Source organism: Crassostrea angulata, chromosome 6, assembly GCF_025612915.1.
Source record: "Crassostrea angulata isolate pt1a10 chromosome 6, ASM2561291v2, whole genome shotgun sequence".
Classification (NCBI taxonomy): Eukaryota; Metazoa; Mollusca; class Bivalvia; order Ostreida; family Ostreidae; genus Magallana; species Magallana angulata.
Genome location: NC_069116.1, coordinates 52,143,654 through 52,163,270, shown reverse-complemented (window position 1 = coordinate 52,163,270; position 19,617 = coordinate 52,143,654). Strand labels below are relative to the sequence as shown.

Sequence of the window (19,617 nt, the reverse complement as noted above, 5' to 3'; positions counted from 1 at the left end):
TCTTGGAAATCAACCTTACAACCACAATAAAATGTTATGAAAACGTTTTGTGCTACCTGGGACGTAGTCTATAGTGCTAATCGATTACAGTTTTTAAAGAACCAACAGTATCATTATGTCTTGAATTTTACGTGCACAAATTTTTGGCATTTAAACGACTTGATATGAAACACATGTAAGGTACGTATTGTAATTTTGTCAACTAAATGTTTTTTCAGATGTATTGCTGTTGCTAACAAACAGAAAACAATGAAATGTGTTAAAAATCAACGATTTCATAGATTATTAAGTTATTCTCTCCCCCCAAAAGATACGTTTAAACATATGACAGGTACTCATAAATAACTCAATACCGTACAGTAGTTTGGGCTATCTGTTTTGATGACATGGGGGGGGGGGGGGGTTATTACGAAAGCCCGTTAATAGCACTTTTGTAGGTAGAAATAAATTTTCAGGTCAAATAATGCGAATTTCATGGGCTATCACACTAAGGACAATAAAAATTATTTGGTAATAGAGACAAGCCAACTCCAAACAGACATTTTTTGGAGAAAGGACGCAAACACAATTTTTAAAAACCGCAATACGCTTATCATAAAGATTTATCATATGAGTTGGAACCCTCTGATCTAGGCGGATTTTCAAACTTAACCCTTATTCTAAAGGAAATCAGAAGTACCAATATCTACCAAATCCACTAATAGGAACGAAAAACTACTTATTGTTCATTGTAGCCCCACTATTGTGGTGCTATTTTTCACTTTCAAATAACTAGGTCAATGACCTACTTTTTCTGCTAGTGACCTCTAAATGTTTTTTGAAAAAATCGTCAAAAGGACTATATATGGTTTGAGCCTAAAATGGCCCCCTAAAATGAACATTGTCATTTTACTGTAATTCTTTGTTTTATTTGTACAAATATACATTTGAAGTTTTTTCATAATTTTCATTTTGATTTTAGTGCCCACAATTTAAAAATATGACATCATAAAGTTTACCTTTTCCCGCCATTTTCTAATTTTTAGCATAAAACGGCCTGTTTTGAGGCAGTTTTTCTTTAATGAAACATTGAGCGACTGCTTGAACAAACAAAATATTTTCACCAAAGATGTATCTTTCCAATACTTATAAGTGACAAAAAGTTCGTTCTTGTTCAAAGAGTCGCTCTATATTTCCCATTCGAAAAAAAATAAGAAAAATGTCAATTTTTGGTTGATTTTGATTGAATTATAAAAATAGCGTCACTTCTGACGTCATATACTGCCAGTGAGTGCATATAAATCAAATAAATAGGTGAAACACATATTTCATGTCCACTCTTTTATAAAATAACACAAGAAGTTAATGTACCTGAATCATTTTAAAAATAGCGAATTTTGGGGGCCAAATTTGACTAATATCATATATAATTCTTTGTCAATATTGTCCAACATTTTCAAGGTTTTCTTTATTTTTTAATTATTGAAAATGATAAAACAATTTGTAGATTGGGAAATGATAAAATACGAATAGCTTTACTAATTTTATATTTGAATGAATCGTTTTAAGCTCATATCTTAAGTTTAATTTAGTCCGAATTTCCTCTACCAATTTCTAAAATTGTACCAATTTTGGATCGAGTTTTACAAAAAACTGACTAATAGGAGCTCCAAACCATTGATTGCCTAAAACTGTTTTTATTGTCTGTATTATGTTGTCATTAACATTATATAAGGTCAATGATCAAAATTTCGAGATATTTTATCTTGAATCGATTTTATGTATTTTAAAGATTTTTCCAATCGCGTGCCAGCCAGTGATATAAATTTATAGACGAGTAAATACAACCAGAAAATATGTAAAATGATATGAAAAAACACATAAAAACTTAACTATTGCAATTACATTGCAACGAAAAGTTTTTAAGAGAAAATAAGAAAATGAAAAAATTAGTCCGAATTTCCTCTGTTTCAATTTTCATCTACCTTTGTCGGAGCATATCTTCCTCAAATAAATAAATCACGGATATCAATATCGATATTTGTTAATAACGTTGTTATTTCGTGTTTTTAAAACAATTTTGGACTTCAGATATTGAACTTAGTAAAAATATTTTTTAAAATCTCAAACCCTGAGTAAACGTAATCCTTAAGGACACCAACGATCAACAAGTTCATGTAAAACGTGTATAAAGACAATAACATAATTATAGAACTTACTATACTATCATGATCTGTAAACATGATATAATTGTATTTTTAATGATTTTGTTTTTAAGAATGATAAGGGGATAAAATTAGGCTTAAATTTAAAGTAAAACATCTTTTGTAGAATATGATAGCTATTAGTTTTTATGTATGTTCTTGGACCAAAGTAAACTATTGTTCAAGATCAACACATATGCGATAATTCGTTTTATAGCGTCAGGGAAATTTCTCTTTATTACAAATCAATTAGAACCCGGCATGAAACGCTTCACATTGCTAAAGAAATTATTCTTTCTTCTGCCAAATTACTGAAATTAGTATAAGATTTGTCTACATAGGTATTACGATGGATGATGAAGTTGAAATAAAAATGGCTAAAGCCAGAGAATGGTCATCTTTTGTGATGGACGATGTACTGCAAAGCAAAGAAGAGATAGAAAAGATAAAGAAAAAACTTAAAGTGCTACAAGCAGATTTAGAAGAGGAATTTGACGTAAACGAAGAAAAGATTTTCGTCAATAACTTTATTTCCTTTCTGCATTGGAGATTAGGAGACAGAGAAAAAGCATTTGCTGCCTCAAAGCGTGCTTTAGAGCTAGAGGAAGAGCCAAATTTAGTTAATCGTTGCAATGAAGTATTATTCCATATCGAACTTGAAAAGCATTACTGTTCGAAGAAACTTTTAGATGAAATCTACGAAAAAATTAAAAACAAAAGGTTACAGTTTCGAGCTACTGCAGAAATTGGTTATTGTTATTCCCGACTGGGTCCACAGCGCCACGAAAAAGCAGTGCAGCTATTCCAGAGAGCAATACAAGGTATAGCACCAGAGAGGAATTTACTTTGGGAGTTCCGCCTTGCATTAACTTTACGCAGACAGTCGCATTTTTTTCAGATGACAACGGCAGAAAATTATAGACCTGAAGAAAAAAAGGAAGAAGCCGCCCGTCTATTCTATGAGATTTTGAAATTTCCCACTGACGAATATTGTCGTATAAAAGCAAGATCATGGTGTCAGATGAGCAGAACCTTATTTAAAGGAAAGAATTTGTTTGAAATCATACACACAGATAAGGAAAAAACAATGAAAATAGATGAAAAGCGATGTTTCGAGGAAGCAATGAAGTTGTGTCCCGATGATTATTTCGTCCTACAGGAGTATGGAATTCATCTCAGGTACATAGAAAAGATGGAAGAATCGACAGAAATGTTAAAGAAAGCTATACAGTTGAGAGACACGAATTTTGCGAGACATCATTTAGCACTGACTCTTCAGAAAACGATGGAGTCAGTCATGTTTATGTCTAGCATGCCGGAAGCCGCAGTGTCTCTTGATGTCGAACAGACAGAAATTGAATCAAAGTCAGATGCCACAGACCTAAAACTTATTTTCATTTCCAACAGAAAATCGCCAAGATCAGTGTGTGTTTCTCGAGACAATCCGTTGCTGTTGCAAGCAGTGGAACACCTTCAAAAGGCAATTGAAATGTCCCAAGGGTTTGACGTTGCAAGGTATGATTTGGGGTTAATATACCGAATGCTAGACAAACCGGACGATGCTCTGAGAAGTTTTTCTTTCATCACATCCAATAATTGTGGGAAACCATCTGAATACCCGATGTCTTTAATAAACGCATACGAACAACAAGCAATCTGCAAATTAGATTTAATATCGAAAGAAACTGACCCCAAGAGAAAGGAAGAACTACAATACGACGCCAAAAAATCCTTGTGGAAGGCCCTTTCTATAACATCGGGGTTTATTTGGGCTATACCATTGCTGAAAACAACAAACCAGTGTTTTTTAATTCTTAAAGAGTTACTGCAAAACGAAGAGAAATCTTTCAGTACATCTAAAGAGCTTGCAACATTACACGAATTGCTAGGTTATGATGAAGAGTCTATTAAATTTCACAGAGAGATAGCCGACATGGAATGCAATTCAACAACTGTAAAAGAACTTGCACAAAGCTACATAAAGGTTGGAGATTTCGAGAATGCCATATGTACGCTGGCATTACTTAAAGGCGAAAAAGAGTGGGATACTTCGTTTAAATTAAATTTTGTGAATGCATGCTTAGAGGGAGCCAAGAATTCGTTGATGAAGAATGATTTAGAAATGGCAAAGATTAGATTTCTAAACGCATACACAGCTATATTTTTTCAACACATTGTATCGGCTTCCAAAGAGGAACAAAATGTATCGACTTCCAAAGAGGAGCAAAATGCATTGGCTTCCAAAGAAGAACAAAAGGTATTGACTTCCAGAGATAAGCGATATATACCAGCTTCCAAAGAGGAACTAATAATATCGACCTCCAAAAAGGACCAAAATTTACTGGCTTCAAAAGAGGAGAAAAATGTTTCGACTTTCAGAGAGGAGCAATATGTACAAGCTTTCAAAGAGGAACAAAATAATTCGACTTTGAACAAAGAACAACATATATCAGCTTGCAACAAGGAACAAAATGCACCGGCTTTCAATGAGGAACAAAATGTGTCGACTTTAAAAGAGAAACACGATGATAATACACTCGATATTCTCGTTTTGCATAGCTGTGGTGAAGATAGCTGTCGCTACCTCAACTTTGTCCAGTCTACATTACTATCATTTGTGCAGTTGAAATATGCCATCAACGATAACGATTGCCTTCCATTTCGTCGAAAAATTGATTATCTGATCGAAGAAATGCGTAAATCCCGGTGTATATTAATAATTCAGCATGAAAATAGAACCAAGGATGAATTCATAGATCAAGCATTGAAAATAGCGTTAGTAAAGCACCGAACAAAAACTCTCAAAATCAGGAAAGAAGGAGTAGATCAAGATGAACTAGTATGTAAAGAAGTAATCCTCTCGTGTGATTTGGATGAAAATGAAAATACTGAGAGAAGCCAACGTCTGCAAGGGGATCTGTTTTCTGATGTGCTAAAGAAAGTATCACAGATGTAAAGAGAGAATATTTGTTATTAACAATTCTGATATGTTTATGGTTGGTTGTGTGACAACAAAAACATTTATAACCAATATATATATATATATATATATATATATATATATATATATATATATATATATATATATATATATATATATATATATATGAGCGATTGTTGTTTATTTTGTGTCGATTAAAAACAATTTGGATCCAACCCGCTTTTAGCAATTTGCGTATTAAAATACATGAACACACTCTTTTTACGATACATTATTATTCTACTTCATAATCTGTTAAATTATACGATATGATGCAAACAAGAGGCCCATGGGCCACATCGCTCACCTGAGGAACAATAGGTATGATAAAATCAGCTTAATGGAGTCATAATACAAACTATCTGGACAATGTACAATAATACATGTAGATCCTGTATAAATAAAATCCATTTTCCCCTGGATATTCTTATGTTTATAATCATTAGTCCCTTTTCTAACAAGATGATTTTATAGTCTTATCATATGTTGAGTATTGCAGTTCTCAAAATGATCCTTAACAATAGTTTATATATTAGATATAAACGTACATCAAACTATGAACCTTCTCGGGAGGCCAAAGAATTGTCCTGGGGCCAAAGTCTTAACAATTATAAAGAAACATCTGGCTGATTAGTTTCTGAGAAGATTTTTAAAGATTTACCCTAAATATTCCTTTGTTAAATTTTGACCCCCCCCCCCATTGTGGCCCCACCCTACCCCTGGGGATCATGATTTTCACAACCATGAATCTACACTACCTGACGATGCTTTCACACACGTTTCAGCTTTCCTGGCTGATTAGTTTCTGAGAAGAAGATTTTTAAAGATTTACTCTGTTTATTCCTATCTAAAACATCGACCTCCCATTGTGGCCCAAACCTACCCCCAGGGTTATGATTTTCACAAATTTGAATCTACACTACCTGAGGATGCTTCCACACAAGTTTCAGCTTTCCTGGCTAATTAGTTTCTGAGAAGAAGATTTTTAAAGATTTACTCTATTTAATCATATGTTAAACTTCGACCCCCCATTGTGGCCCCATTCTACCCCCAGGGGTTATTATTTTCCCAACTTTGAATCAACACTACCTGAGGATGCTTCCAAAGAAGTTTCAGCATTGCCGGCTGATTAGTTTCTGAGAAGAAGATTTTTAAAGATTTACTCTATATATTCCTATGTTTAACTTCGATCCCCCATTGTGGCCCCACCCTTCCCCCGGGGGTCATGATTTTCACAACTATGAGTTTACACTACCTGAGGATGCATCCACAAAAGTGTCAGCTTTCCTGGCTGATTAGTTTCTAAGAAGAAGATTTTTAAAGATTTACTCTATATATTCCTATTTTAAACTTCGATCCCCAATTGTGGCCCCACCCTACCCCCGGGGGCCATGATTTTCACAACTATGAATCTACACTACCTGAGGATGCTTTCACACAAGTTTCAGCTTTCCTGGCTGATTAGTTTCTGAGAAGAAGATTTTTAAAGATTTACTCTATATATTCCTATGTTAAACTTCGATCCCCCATTGTGGCCTCACCGTACCCCGGGGGTCATGATTTTCACAACTTTGAATCTACACTACCTGAGGATCCTTCCACACAAGTATCAGCTTTCCTGGCCGATTAGTTTCTGAGAAGAAGATTTTTAAAGATTTATTCTATATAATCCTATGTAAAACTTCGATCCTTCATTGTGGCCCAACCCTACCTCCGGGGATCATGATTTTCACAAATTTGTATCTACATTACCTGATGATGCTTTCACACAAGTTTCAGCTTTCCTGGCTGATTAGTTTCTGAGGAGAAGATTTTTAAAGATTTACTCTATATATTCATTTGTTAAACTTCGACCCCCCATTGTGGCCCCACCCTCAGGTGAGCTAAAAAGGTTAAGTTTACAATACAATAAGTTGTTAAAGTTGGTTTCTGGAAGAACAGACTTTGAAAATTTTCTTAATAAATATTGACAAATATTTTACTTTTTTAAGCTTTAGTTTTTAAGATCTGTGTACAAACATAGAATTGTGAGCAAATCGCTGTATCTTGCTTATAATTCGAAGCTTAACACTCAAATATGGTTAGTAAATAGAAATTGTAAACAATTAAACACAAGAAACATGCACTACATGTATAACAAATAAAGAACACAATTTATTTTTTCGAAATGAATCATATATATATACATGTATATACCTACATATTTCCGTCAGCGATATCAAACTCTATTTAAACTGAATAAACTCGAAAAAATGCCGAGCATCTCAACAAAACCTATTGCATTAATCTACATGTACCATTACGCAAAAGATAATGCCGAATTACTGATAGAATGAATTGTATTTCAGTACCCGTCCCCTACATCCGATTTTGCTTAATTTGCGCAGGTAAACAGTTAACTGTTTGATTTACCGAAGTCTCTGTTTGATTTGATACGTAAAAATCACGAAATACAGACGATAGTTTCCAGGTTACAAAGCATAATGAGAACGAAACGAAAATCAGAACAAGCTAACACCAACGTCATGTGTGAAAACTGTCAACGCATTGAAATATTTAGCCTCAATTTACTTCACAAAATCGGCACCAATATATTTTGTATGTTTCAAAATTTCCCTTCATACGCGAACTGTTGCACAACAAGCAAATTCATCATAGTCAGATCGACCCTTTTTCGTATAATGTCATGGCTGCTTTAAACAAAGAACCTCGTTTTAGAAGTATGGAATCATTTTACCGGATGCCGAACCCGAAGCTATTAAACTGATTGAAACACGCATTTCCTTTATTATTATTTTCGTAATAACTCAGATTTGAAACAAAATTTCCACTTAATTTTTGCAATTTATATTTTCCTTCCCATAAGGATAATTTATGCTAAACTATGTTGAATTTGCCTCGGTAGTTCTTGAGAAGAAGATTTTTAAAAATGCACCCCCCTTTTTCTACAGTTTCAAGGTTTTCTCCGCTTTGAATACAGATCAAACTTTTATTTCTGCAATTTATATTCGCCCTCCCATAAGGAAGATTTGTGCCAAATTTGGTTGAAATTGGATAAGCGGTTTTAGAGAAGAAGTTCAAAATGTAAAAAGTTTACAGACGGACAGACGGACGGACGGACGGACGGACAGACGGACAGACGGACGGACAGACGGACGACGGACAAAATGTGATCAGAATAGCTCACTTGAGCTTTCAGCTCAGGTGAGCTAAAAACTAGGTGCACGTAAGGGGTAAGCAAGTTTATATTTTCAAAAATTCGGTCAATTGATACTGTTTGAAACTTGAGAAATACTGAGCTTCTTTTCTCCAAAATATATAGTGTATTTAGAGGCTTTAAATTGCTTTAAATAATTATCTAACTTTTTATCATTAAAAGAGTTTCCATTAGCATTTTATTTCTTCAAATTTTTGCATTGCACCTTAAGATCTCTGATGAGACGAACATAGCTAACAATGTGTATGTGTTGTAAATTGTGTGTTTCTGTAAATCATGGAATAAAATTGCATGATAACTTTAAATATTTATAATGATGCTAGCTTTCCTAATGCCCGGCATATCTGGCATTTGTAAATGGGTATTGTTGTTAAAGTAAAATAAAGTATAATAATGATAAAAAAAACCTTAAATATTTCTGAAATGAAATGTTCATGTCAGCACAAGTGTCTGCAAGAAGAGAAAAAAAACCAGACGTATTTAACGCCTTTTAGAAAGGTGTTCCAAAGACTTTTGGAAGGGCCATCGGTGTACATATCACTTTTTTGCCATATTCCTTTTTGTTCCGTTCTCCCTCAATGTCAATAGGGGAATTTATGACTGGGCGAATTTCAATGTCTCCAATTGGGCGAAAAGTTTACGGACAGACGGACGGACGACAGACAACATGTGATCAGAATAGCTCACTTACTAAAAAACCCGACTTCTGATGTGAAAGCCTGGATTGAATAAGCTTCTTCCTCTATCAATCACTCGAATAATAAAGCTATAAATTATTTTCATCTACCTAGTATGATTCTTTTATTTCCCTGTAATTTACATGCATCGTTAATCTACAGGTTGAAATTTACAACGATTTAAACTGAAAGAAAAACAAACTTTACTGAAATCTACACGCCCCGTTTATCGAGTGGTCAAAACCTACAGGGACTTAAAAAGAATCACGGACTGCACGAAATAATCATGATGATGTCAGACTCAAATACCAGTAGAAAAAGATTTGGCTGTTTATTTTAGCTAACGTACTGATGTACATTAAAAACTAATTAGTGTATTTTACTTACTTTTTACAATTGATATATCAATTTGTTAAAAGAAAGATGTAAATATAAACTAAACTGTATTCTTTGATGTTTCATGCAGGTTATGAAGGTAGCGATTATTGCAGAAAAAACATTACCTATCCCACGTTAGCGGGTTATGTATTTTTTCTGCAATGTCGCCAACTTCATATTACGCATGGATCATAAAAGAAAGAATTAATTGTTATTGTTCATATATCCCTTATGGTCTGCCGTAAAATAAAGTTTATAGTGAAAGAAGAAGTTAAGTTCAAAATTCCGAGAACATTGATAACGTATTGATTTTAATGCATCTAAATTTTATGTGTACATTGTACTGACAATCAATGTGAGTGACATAGGAAGCAGCAACTGCAAGGTAAAGTATAACTTGCATGATATGAAACAAAATTAGATAAGTTCAGGGAAGTGCTTAATTAACTTACTGCAAGATAACGTTTTATGGGACACATATCGAATTAAATCAACGAGAATATAAATGTAATATACAAAATGTTGAAACTGTACCCCAGTTGACCTTAAATGCTAGTGTATTATTAAATATCTTAGATTTTTCACTCGTCTTGTTTTGATGTTCACTACGCACATTATTTTGTTCTTTAAAATTATCACAATTATACATAAAGATAAGTAAATAAAGATTATTTTTCATTACTGCTAAGGATTTGTAACGAAAAATCAATCAAAAATTAAGAAACATATAAGTTTTGACGGGAACCATATTTTTGTGCGGAAGATTTCATTTTAGAGAAGAATGATTACATGTAAAAATCTTGCCATATGGAGAAATGGTGTACATTTTACTAATTTGCATAGCAGCCATATTGTTACATGTACCACAATGGCTATTTTCAATACAATAGAATATATAGAAAGGAATGAGAAAATTACAAATTTAAAATAATAAGTATTGCGGAAATATTTTCTCCTCATTTGGTTTTGTCATTTACTTTATCCGGGATTGGAATGTACTTGTTTTGTTTACATTAGATATTGAGATTGCGGTTCCTTTTGAACCTGAAAAATCGAAGCGGGACGTTGTAGGAATAAAGTGTGTTTTAGTGATGAAAGGCGTCATGAAGGGATTTTGGAATTATTTTTAAAATACTTGCCATTCATAGATAAAATAGTTCCTCATATATTTAAAAAGTTTACATTACAAACTAGTTGTGTCAGAAATCTTGACTCAAATTAAAAAAGTAGTGTCGGTTCCCTTTTACTTTAAATTTAGCATTTTCAAGACTTTCTCAGTAAGCTATCGGACTTGCAACAAGGCATTTAGGCTTTATGTTGAATCATTAGGCATATTGCATATTTCTATTTAAGAATTATTGTTATAAATTGAATGAAATGTTTCAGTTTATAATTTTATTCTGTTTCAGGCTGATATTTTTAGCTTTTACTGATTTATTTACTCATTTAAGCCGGTATAGTCCTATTTTTAGTAAAATGGTTTGATAGAAAGGCATTCAAAGTGAATTTGAAGTGGGAATCACTGATTGTGGTGACAAAAACATACACAGATAATCTATGCATTGCCCCTAACACATGTTCTCATTTAAAAATGAAAGTTTTGACGTAATCACACAAATTTCATACATAAAAGGTATGTAATTTTCATTCGTAAGGGAGACAGTTTGAAGACATGAATATTAATGAGAACAGTGTCACGTGGCGTTTACCTCATGAATAAAGTGTACGTGATTTCTCCATATGCATTCTTGAAATATCATTGAAAGATGCTATACGATTATTTTAATGAATAAATGAGGTAAAACCAACAGATAATATGCAAAATTATATCGACTAAAATATAAAACCTTGACTTTTAATATTAGAGTACTGCCAAAAATGTTTTAGCGGAAAACAAAATCTGCAAAATGTAGTTTAAATTTTTTCTGTTTGGCTAAAAGTCTATGTTTGTTTGAGTCTTTTTCCATAATATAGTTGAAATATTGAACGTTATGTCAATGATTATTCATTTCATAAATACTTTTTGTGTTAAGAATAAATTTTACTCATGACATTGAACTTTATAACAATCCAAATTTGAAAACTCAAACCCTGAGTAAACAACATCCTTAACTAAACATTTTGAAAAAAAAAAATATGGTCGCAAACTTTCAACTTTTGCTATGTTTGAAACATATTTTGTATATTTTGTTTCACATCTAAAAATCAGTGTTAAAGAATTTGGTTAACTTTCATCGTCAAACCGTGAAAATATAACGAATAAGTCTATAAGATATTTAACCAAAGGCAAGAATTTTATCTTTGAGTCATTATATCTAGAAACTGACATTTTTTACCCCACGTGTATTTTTTCATTTACATAATGGGAGCATGTCTGGACAAATTGCACTATAAAAAGTATGATTTTCTGAAATATTTTATTTCAAATTAAATTGTTAGAGTTAAAAATGTTTTTTAAGTGCAAAAGGGTCATGGAAAAATCATGTGGCTGTATATAGTTTCTTTCATAATCACCACATTCAACTTGATCATTGCGCATAATTAAGAACAATATTAAATGTAAATATACTGTTTGGTTTAAATGTAAATACATTGGCAACTGAATCTTTAGTGCAAAAAGGGTCAAATTGAACGCACTATATTCAGATGGATGGGTACTTATTCCCCCTTTTACTTTGTAACTTTTAAGCATGTCTTGCCTACTGATTGTATGATATACTTCTTCAGAAATTCTTAATACAACCACCTAGAGGAGTGAGGTACCTTAAGTTGGAGTTGCTGGTTTCAGTAACACTATTAATATAAACAGTCATGTAGTTGACACCTCAACCTTACAAGTATACTATAGTGTTAGATGTGTGATATTGTGAAAGAAAACAATAAGGGGCTTTGAGGGTAAAGTAATTCAAAGTATATTTATATTTTTAGAATTGTTCATTTCGAAACTATGCCATAACAAGGATGAGCCAGATACTATAAACCAACAAATTATTCGCGACAACTTTATTTCGCGATTTACTTTATATGAACTGGTCTCGGCGACTTATTTCGCGATAAAGCTTTATCCAAACCGATTTCTGTATAAGAACAATGTGGCAAATACATATCCGCGGCGAGAAATCGACAATGAAGCTGTTGCTAACCTTGCAAAAAGTTCTCGTGCGCAAATAAATGATGGTTTACAGTTTGTCCTTTTAAATGCCATTTTTTATCTCTTAAAGTAGATATTTATTGCTGCAAAGGAGCTAGTATACGGAAAAAGGTCAACGGTTGATTCGAAATTTTTAGTGAATCGATGAAAAAATGCAATGCATAGATAATTTTTCTTACAAATATTATATTTACTGTTGTAAAACTTAGGTAATCTGATTTCTTTTTTAATTGAATCGCTCTATAAATTGAATTGGGAACGATTTTTAATAGTCAAAATTCATATAGTTAATACTTTGATTTGGTTTGCAATTGATAATTAATCTTTTAAAGTTAAATTCCGGAGTCTGCATCTTTAGACGTCTGATGGATGAGGAACGTACGTATTATAGCCCTCAATTGACAATTTGACATTTGACAATGGTCGTTCATAATATGACTGCTTAAAGGTATATGTGGCTATTTGGAGTAAAAAATCTTTACATGAGTTTGAGTAAAAATATACATCATGCTTCTTATAATTAGATGTTTCACAAACTCTAGGCCCGTAAAACATTATCTTTCTTTAGTTATTTGTCTCTAAACTTTGCTATACGTCTGATGAATATATAAAGTGATCTGCCATTTGTAACATAACTGCGCATGAGTGCGGGAAAACCTAGTATTGAAAACACGATGGAAGAACAGTTTGTTTACAAATTAGAATCACGATTTTAATGTCTTAAATTATATAATTCTTATTTCAGAAGATTATCCGAAGCATTATTATTTCGTTATGCATTAATGTAGAACGATATAAATTGCTAATTATGTGTAATAAAGATGAAACACTATTATAGCATCAACGACACGGTAAATTGACTGAATACACCCTCTTCCTAAGGGATGCATGTCCCGAGAGTGTTTATTTATTCTTTATTAAAAAATTCCTCTAAACGAAAATCCACTTGTGGTTTATATTTATAAAGTAAAAACATGAAACACATGGAGCACATACGAACCTGACTAGCAAAACCCCTACAACTTCATGAGGAAACGTAAGTTTAATTCGGCTTAAATACCTAATGCATCAATCTACATGGTCTGGGATGACAATCTTCCCATTGTTCCTATCGTTGTCAGTCTGTGTCTTTTTTCTTTCTTTGCCAAACTTGTCAATTTTAACGGTACACCTATCTTACTCGTCGTCGCCATTGTTGTTGTGATAGACTGAGATTGGTATCACGTGACCGATTTAAGGCTGGGGTTATTTAAATGTTGTACTTATTATGGACTCCACAGTAATTATATTTTTTTTTCAATTTCTATATCTTTTTTAACCCGATTGATATAAACTGCGTAATCTATTGTGAAGATCTATCCTTATATAACATATTTAAATAAATAAATCAATCAAATATTTCTTAGCATGAAAAAATATTCCACATACATGTATACCTTTAGATAAAATTGTACAGATTTACATATATGTACACTTTATACAATTATTCTGTTGGAGACACAATTCGTTGTAGTTTTTAAATACACTACAGCTTAGTTGAACAACTTTATGTAATTATATATTTTTAAGTTGTCTTTTCTTATACTTGCATTTTTGAAGAGGGAAAAATGATTAAAAGGCCATCTTTCTCCCACGCAAACACATTTCCACTTACATCAGGCCCTGAATATAAAGTTTCATGTTGTATTCTAGTAGTTTATAAAGTACGGAGTGCATACCTCCAACCCACTTACTCTTTCTAGCTGCCGTAAGCCCCTATTCTTTAAAACGTTTTATATGCCTAGAAGTTCCTGATCACAAAAAGATATTTAGGTCCTTTGAATTCTTTAAAGTCTTAGTCACAACTCGCCGTACGTGCTTGATGAACGTGCATGTGCTACCAGTTTTGCCAGTCGTGGCTCCCGTGGCTGATCGTAGCATGAAAAATCGTTTTTGAAGTGATTGAAAGGGCAACGTAAGACAAACGGACGTTTGGCGTGCTAGTCGCAGGTGCCACGTACAGTTTTGTTTGGAGACGGGCTATCACTTGCAACGTGCATTGACAGTAGGAACCGTACTTGTGTCTTACAATTATCGTGCAACAAACGTGCGTTTGCCTTGCAAACGACAGTAACAACATTCACGTCGTAGGTCACTTGAACGTAAACCGTACCTTTCTGTGCCCCAAAATAGCTGCGCGGACAATTAATATTTTTAACATTAAATAAAGAACTTCTTTTTCTTTAAACAAGTGCTAAAATATATCTACAGTAATATTGAAACGCCAAAAGAACTCAAAGAAAAAGAAGACTACTGTAAATTCCTAATTAAAAGGGAGGAATTAATATTCGCGTAAAATCGCGAGAATCACATCTCTCGAATTTTAAAACCTCGCCCTTATATTTCGGACGCATGTAAACCAAAATGAAAAATGATAAAAACTCGGCGTTCGCGATTTAATATTCTTGCGACTCGATGAGAAATAGTTAGACGCGGAATGAAGTACTTGCGTAAAATAAGGAATCTACAGTATTATTCTGTAATTGCTGCTTTCATGAAAAGACTAGATAACATAGAGGACACAAATAATGAGGGTTTTGAACACATAAGTCATCTTTCGTATCTACTACCACTAAAGATAAAAAATTCTCTGAAATCTTGAAGAATTTCTGCGCAAAAATCTAATTTCAGCAAATTAATTATCAAATGATAACTTTCCTGGACAATGTTATATCTGTGAATGCTGTTACAGTTTTGTTAACTATTTCTCGAACTTTACAATATGTGTGAAAAAAAAACCTTTGACGAAACGTTTAATTGAAAGTAAAATTCCACAACGAATTACAGCGTACTTTGCTTTTACAAATGTTAATATTAAAGAGTGACACCATTTACACTTCAATCATTTTAAAAATCAAAGCCTACAGATTATTTTCTGATATTAAGATTTAACGCTCACGAAAATAACTAGCACTATAGCTATCTGAGAGTTTCATTAAAAACTGTGTGCCCAGATTTTGCAACAAGACCTTCAACAACTTCCTCAGGTAGGATGTGTTGGAGTTTTGTGAAGATGGTTCTAGCTAAAAATATCGTTCTGTGCGTTGATATAATATGTCTTCTCCTTACTCCGAAAATGTTAAGAAGCTTTCTTAGCACACTTGCGAGTCGAAGTGATTGGGAAATCTTTTACCTTTTCTCTCCAATCTACTTCAATATCAAGTTCATTCTTGTCCTACTTTTCTTCTTAGACCTTCCACCTTTTTCCGTTTTCTAAACAAGAACGTATTTGTTTGTTTGGATTTTGTTTTTAGAGGGGGATTAATGGAAGCTTTGATTATTTTACGGGTTCTTTGATTGATGTGCAAGTGCAACGTACGTTTTCAGATCTCGCAAGGAAACCGTTTCGATTGTTGTGCTTGTCCAACAGCCACCGTGCGTGCTTACGGCAAGCGTACGTCCTTCCAAAATCGTAAGATGCATTGCCTGTCTTGCAAGATTTTTATTAAAATCCGCCCGTAGACCACCCGTAAAAGAACGTGCGACCAGTTGTGACTAAGGCTTTACTTAACTATTTCCTAAAGTATGAAGTATGATGTTTTGAATTTACCGAGTAGTCCCTAAGAGGAAATGGGCATTTTGGGCTTTTTTCACTGTAAAGGTTCAAACATTGTGGTGCCTTAGGGAAATGGTTGAGGACAATTTGGCCCTGTTTCATTCGATATTGCACGGTTCGCATAACTATTTATGGTTATATAACATACATGAAGTTCACAATATTCGATTTCTATGACTATAAGAAAATATCTAAAAAAAAAAACCCAAAAAACAAAGCAAAATAACAGGAAAAAAAATGCTTAGAATTAATCTTCCGTTAAAGATACTTCCTGTTTTTGGAATTACAATGCATTTTTAAGTAGCAACTGGCATGGTCATACTTCATACGATATTGCAGTAAACGTACGTTGTTGTGACTGAATATATGATAGTAATATGATCCAGAGGAGAATGATATACATGTAATATCAAATGATATGCATTTATCAAAGGATATGTAATAATATTTGATCATAGTATACCATGATATCCAGCGGATGAAACTTGGTAATATTTTGTCTTCACTTGTGTTTTTGCGTTATAATTATACATGATTCAAATAAATTAAATTACATCACCAACTTGAAAACACCAAGAATTTTTTTTTATTTTAGCACTCATTACTTACTAAATCAATTTCAAGAAAAGGGCGTGCTACACTTTTACTATTTCCGGTATATGAAGTATAAACTCCTTTTTGAATTGTACGTACACACGCTACATGTATTATGACAATTACATCACCTGATTTACTGGACATATAAAATTCAAAACTTTATTAATAATGATACAATCTCTTTCATCTTAAAAAAAAATAACAATAAGAAACACATGACCAACTGTCGTTTACATCCCTCATTACATGTACAGAAGTTACGAGTAATCATGCAATATCAAACCTCTTAAAATACTTCAACTCTGATTTAACAAATGCACTTTTAAGACCGCATCTGACCTGCCGTACTTCTTTATAGAACAAATAACAGAATTCATAAACCTTCCTTCTTCCTTGTATTTGTTACTTTGATATTGTAATCATAAAATAATACCTTCCTCTGAAAATGAAATACATGTATGTTTATCTTTTAAAAAAAATATATATGTACACTTGAACATCGTTAGGTATATTGTTTAACGTATTTATTGTCTCCCGAAGTATTTTTAAAATCGAAATCAAGACATTTTGCAAATAAACTACAAAACGCCTGCACCAAAGAATTTGCTTACACCTTTTGTATTTCAACACGTGTAAGATGATATCCGTAAGCTATAATTGAATTTAAACTGTAATGTAATTATTGTGAAATTAATCAAAAACCTACTTTCATTTTCGATAAACAAGCCCAAAATAGCAAAAATGAGAGTAAGGTGGTGGACATGCTTTGGCGGATCCATATCAGCGGTAGTTTGCATCAAAACATATACTTGAAATGAAATGATATTTAATGATAAGAACAAATATATTTCTGGCAACTTATTTCGAGTATATATAGAAGTTAAGACTTGACGAATGTTAAACAAATAAAATAAGCCAATTCGTTTCTTGAATGCGCGAATTTAATTTGGATGGATAGAACGCTTACCAAGCACGACCCCCTGGTGAGAGAATGAAATAGAACTTTCCAGAACGTGGTAACCAACCAAGGACGCGGGTTAACTAATTAACGTCATAGCGAAAAGAATAGGGCGAGTAAACCGTTGGGTAGATATAATTTTGTACTTTGGATCTGACAACTTTTGTTTAAAATAAACAAATACATATGCCTACACTAGCGATTTTTTAATTTTTTTTTTTATAATTGTATTGTATTAAAATTATAAGGTTATTTGACCGAAAGAACAAAATTTAGAGATACAATGAACTCAATACCAACTCACTGAAATAAAAAGTTTTCTCAATCCTGCAACAAAAAGAATTAAGGCCACGTACATATATTTTACATACATTTCAGTTTAAATTTTTACCCCTGTCCGCTCCTCTATATATCCAGCTGTACAGTTGGTTTTTTTTTAAATTTTAAATATAAAAAATAGGTTAAGATTTAAAAAACAGTTGAGACAAAAATCCGACACAGTATGTAACAATGAACAAAAAAAACAAAAACAAAAAACAAAAACAAAACCCAAAAACCAAAATATGGTTTAACATATTAAAATTGTATCATATTATTGTTAAAAGTCTTAATTCCTGCACTTTCCCGGGATATGATCTAGTTTAAATTAAAAACATCACATTGTCTTTTCAGATATATAAGAGGCGACCTGACAAAATCTAGACAATGGATGAAGAAGCAGAAGAAAAGATGATGGATAAAGCCAGACAGTGGTCATCATTTGTAATGGACGATGTAATGCTCAGCAAAGTAAAAATGAAGGAAAAACTTCAACAGCTACAGGAAGATTTAGACGAGGGTTTTGGCGTAAACGAAGAGAAGATTTTTGTCTATAATTTTATTTCCTATCTGCATTGGAGGTTAGGTAACAGAGATAAGGCATTTGCTGCCTCAAAACTTGCTAAAGAACTAGAGAAAGAGCCAAGTTTCATTATTCGTTGCAATAAAGTATTATTCAATATTGAATTTGAACAGCATTACCCTTCGAAGGAACTTTTAGAAGAAATCCACAACAACATTAACCACAAAAGGCTACAGTTTCGAGCTACTGCAGAAATTGGTTATTATTATTCTCGACTGGGTCCACAACGCCATGAAAAAGCAGTGCAGTTCTTCCAGAGAGCCATAGAAGGTATGGCACCAGAGAGGAATATACTTTGGGAGTTTCGCCTTGCATTAACTTTACGCAGACAATCTCATATCTTTCAAATGACAACGGCACAAAAGTATAGACATGAAGAGAAAAACAAAGAAGCTGCCCGTCTTTTATATGAGATTTTGAAATTTCCCACTGACGAATATTGTCGTATAAAAGCAAGATCATGGGTATAGATGAGCAACACCTTATTTGTTTGAAATCATACACACAGATAAGGAAGAAACGGAGAAAATAGACGATAACCGATGTTTTCAGGAAGCAATGAAGTTGTGCCCCGATGAATATTTCGTCTTACGGGGGTATGGAAGATATCTCAGGTATATACGAGAGCTAGAAAAATCCAAAGAAATGTTAGAGAGATCTATAGAGTTGAGAGACACGACTTTTGCAAGACATCATTTAGCACTGACTCTTAAAAAAATAGTGGAAACAACCACTCCAAAGCCAATATTCAGAAGAATTTTACATAAATCTTTTTCTCGTGATGAGATGCGGCAATCAAAGCTTGACCCACGTGCCAGTCGTATGTCTAGTATGCCGAAGGCTATGCCGGAAGCCCTAGCCTCGTTGTCTTTCGATTCAGACAAGACAGGATCCATATCTACTGGTTCTTGAAGGAAGCGTGGCTATAATTTGCAATTGAATAAACTTGATACTACAGCAAGTACTAAAGCAAACACCGA

At 33.1% G+C, this 19,617-nt stretch overlaps 1 protein-coding gene and 1 pseudogene across 1 annotated transcript; both read left to right on the top strand.

The window, feature by feature from the left end:
* Positions 1–98: 98 nt before the first annotated feature.
* On the top strand, positions 99–5,196 carry LOC128189358 (uncharacterized). Its single transcript, XM_052860930.1, has 2 exons — positions 99–180; positions 2,525–5,196. The coding sequence occupies exon 2, from the start codon at positions 2,533–2,535 to the stop codon at positions 5,137–5,139; it is 2,607 nt and encodes an 868-aa protein (XP_052716890.1). The 5' UTR covers positions 99–180; positions 2,525–2,532; the 3' UTR covers positions 5,140–5,196.
* Positions 5,197–9,723: 4,527 nt separating this feature from the next.
* LOC128186983 (uncharacterized) lies at positions 9,724–19,549 on the top strand (annotated as a pseudogene).
* The last annotated feature ends 68 nt before the right edge of the window (positions 19,550–19,617 follow it).